We start from the raw sequence: 2,654 nt of genomic DNA on the forward strand, positions 1-2,654 counted from the left end.
TTTTTTTTTTTTTTTTTTTTTTTTTTTTTTTTTTTTTTTTTTTTTTTTTTTTTTTTTTTTTTTTTTTTTTTTTTTTTTTTTTTTGTGGCTATTTCTAATTCGTCTTCTCTTCATGTTTCTTTTTCTAAGTCATTCATTGTCCACTATGCATCCCCTATCTTTTATGGTGTTCTATGTTTGTCATAATATATGCTAGGACCAAAGAAGAACTTACTGATTTTTTGAGTTCTGGACTTCAATTCAATCTTTTAATTTTTTTCGTGTTGGACCAGAAAACCTCTCAAAATAGATTGGTGAAATTAATCTTCTTGTTTTTGTGCATCTGACTTTTAATTTTGATATTTATTGTTCCTTCTTATAGCTGTAATTTGCTACATATCTGGTTTTGAAAATATTTAATTGGGACTGTCATTTTTTGCTTTCAAGTTACGGCCATGGTATTTCCAGCATATAGAATTCGTATAGCATATGGAGTTCACAAAGGCAAGAGTTTGATGTTTCACGAGTTATTGTGAAAACTTGGCTTGTAAAGGGACCATAGAGACCGATTCTTCTTGTGGGGCTGAAGAAGGTTCTGTTAAATGTAAAATTACTTTTAAACGAGCTAATGATTTCAAATCACTTTTTACAAACTTATGATTTGAAAGAGAATAAGTTTAAGAGAAAACAATGTAGAAAGTAGTTCTCATTATGCGCTAACAATTAGAAAGTTGCTTTTCAAAAGACTTTATAAGAACATGTCCTTTGTTTCGTGGTTAGGGTATACTTTTGAACCATTCTTTGCATGATGTGTTTGTTGGAAATGGCCCATGATCTAAATATGTCAAAACAAATAAAGGGAGCAAAAGAGGAGAGAGCTTTGGTACAAGGAACCTTAATCACTTAGCTTTTCAATTTTCTTTGTTGTTGGGAAATAAACATACATCTCACGAGTATTTAGAGTGGAGAAGGCACTAATTTGCTTCCTAAACTTTCTCCTCACACTAACAATCTTCCTAGATAAATCATAAAACTTTGGTCCACAATTTTGCTGATTTATTTTGATTAAGCTTCCTTCCTATTAATCTGGAAGTTCTTCTCCGATACAAAGAAATCATTCCGTTCCAAAGCCAAAGATCGTAATTCTCGAACGAGCAATTGAAAAGATTTTGGAGTATCCTCAGATTTAGTTATTGTTCCTCCAATGATTGTCGTACCACTACCAATTCTCCTATATTGGTCCATAAGTTAGTAACTTATCCTCTACTAAATCCACTAACAATTCTCTTAAAGTTACTCCATAAGTTGGTGACTTAATTCTACTAAGTCAAGTATATATGCTCACAGTGTTATTTACTACACTAAGGTTGTAGAAACGAAGATCTGTTTATTTTTAGTGACTTATTCTACTAAGTCAAGTTTATAAACTCACAGTGTTATTTACTACCCTAAGGTTGTGGACACGAAGATTTGTTTATGTCTCCTGTTTCTTTTCCGTGTCTTGTTCTCTTGTGTGTGCGTACTCGTAAAGGAAAACTAAAATTGAAGAAAATATACGCCTATATATATTGCTCCAATTTTGACACTCCTTGGTTGCAGGATGTTCTATGGACCTGGAGGGCCGTATGCCCTTTTTGCTGGAAAGGATGCCAGCAGAGCTCTTGCAAAAATGTCATTTGAAGAGAAAGATCTGACAGGGGATATCTCTGGTCTTGGGCCATTTGAACTGGAAGCCTTACAGGACTGGGAATACAAATTCATGAGTAAATATGTTAAAGTTGGGACAATCAAGAAGCCAGTTGCTGAAGGTGATGCTGCGCCGGCTGCTGGTGAGCCTGCAGAATCAAGCACAGCAGAAGTTAGCAGCAGCAAGCCTGCTGAAGACAGTCCCTCGGAATCTCATGCTGATAAAGCCGCCGAGGAAACCCCTGCTGCTGCGAAAAACGTTGAATAATATTTTTGTGGGTGGAGAACGATGTGTACGTGTGGTCATGTTTCAGTAATCTTGTTTTATAGATAAGTGAAGTGTAGCTGTGTAGGAAGATATTACAGGTGGAGTTAAGACTTAGAGTTTATGTTACTCTTGTTCAACAAACATCTGATAATAAGACAAGTCTTTGAATTTGGAAATAGGACTCAGGTCTCTCTTTCCCCAATTTGTTTGACCTAATTGGATTGAAACTGAAAGTATGAACTAATGAATAACAATAAATAGGGGATTAGCAATTCCATTGGGTTTGAGGCCTCCATTAATATGCATATAGTTTTTAGTTTGATAGGGGGATTCAAAGTTTGATCTCGGATCATATTTTAAAAATGTCATTTGAACCGACTTTGTAGGTGAGGTTACAAATGCCAAGTGCTCACTAAAATTGTAAATTGTTGGGGAAGTCACATTAATGTTATCAATTAAATCTTGATATTAAAAATGTTGGTTATTGTATATAGTTTTTAAACTACATTGGTGCGGTGATATGCTAAAGATTACGTCCCATATTTGAAGATAGATATTCTATTTATATTGGTCCTATTTAACACTTCTTTAAAACTCGTGTGGAGGCTTTAGGTTTTGCGTGATAAATGTCAAAAAGAATACCTACCATATTTGAAGATAATTATTCTATTTATAATGCCCTCATCTAACACTTTCCATCTAACCCTTCCTAAGAACCTAT

The 2,654-nt window shown here is 34.2% G+C and overlaps 1 protein-coding gene across 1 annotated transcript in view; it reads left to right on the plus strand.

The window, feature by feature from the left end:
- The window catches only part of LOC111470596 (membrane steroid-binding protein 2-like), a 3,315-nt gene extending 1,107 nt beyond the window's left edge, over positions 1 to 2,208 (plus strand). The window contains exon 2 of the mRNA XM_023116154.1: positions 1,579 to 2,208. Within this exon, the coding sequence (XP_022971922.1) occupies positions 1,579 to 1,933 (355 nt within the window). The 3' untranslated portion in view covers positions 1,934 to 2,208. The remainder of the gene's footprint in view (positions 1 to 1,578) is intronic.
- Positions 2,209 to 2,654: the final 446 nt, after the last annotated feature.

Source organism: Cucurbita maxima, unplaced genomic scaffold, assembly GCF_002738345.1.
Source record: "Cucurbita maxima cultivar Rimu unplaced genomic scaffold, Cmax_1.0 Cma_Scf00046, whole genome shotgun sequence".
Classification (NCBI taxonomy): Eukaryota; Viridiplantae; Streptophyta; class Magnoliopsida; order Cucurbitales; family Cucurbitaceae; genus Cucurbita; species Cucurbita maxima.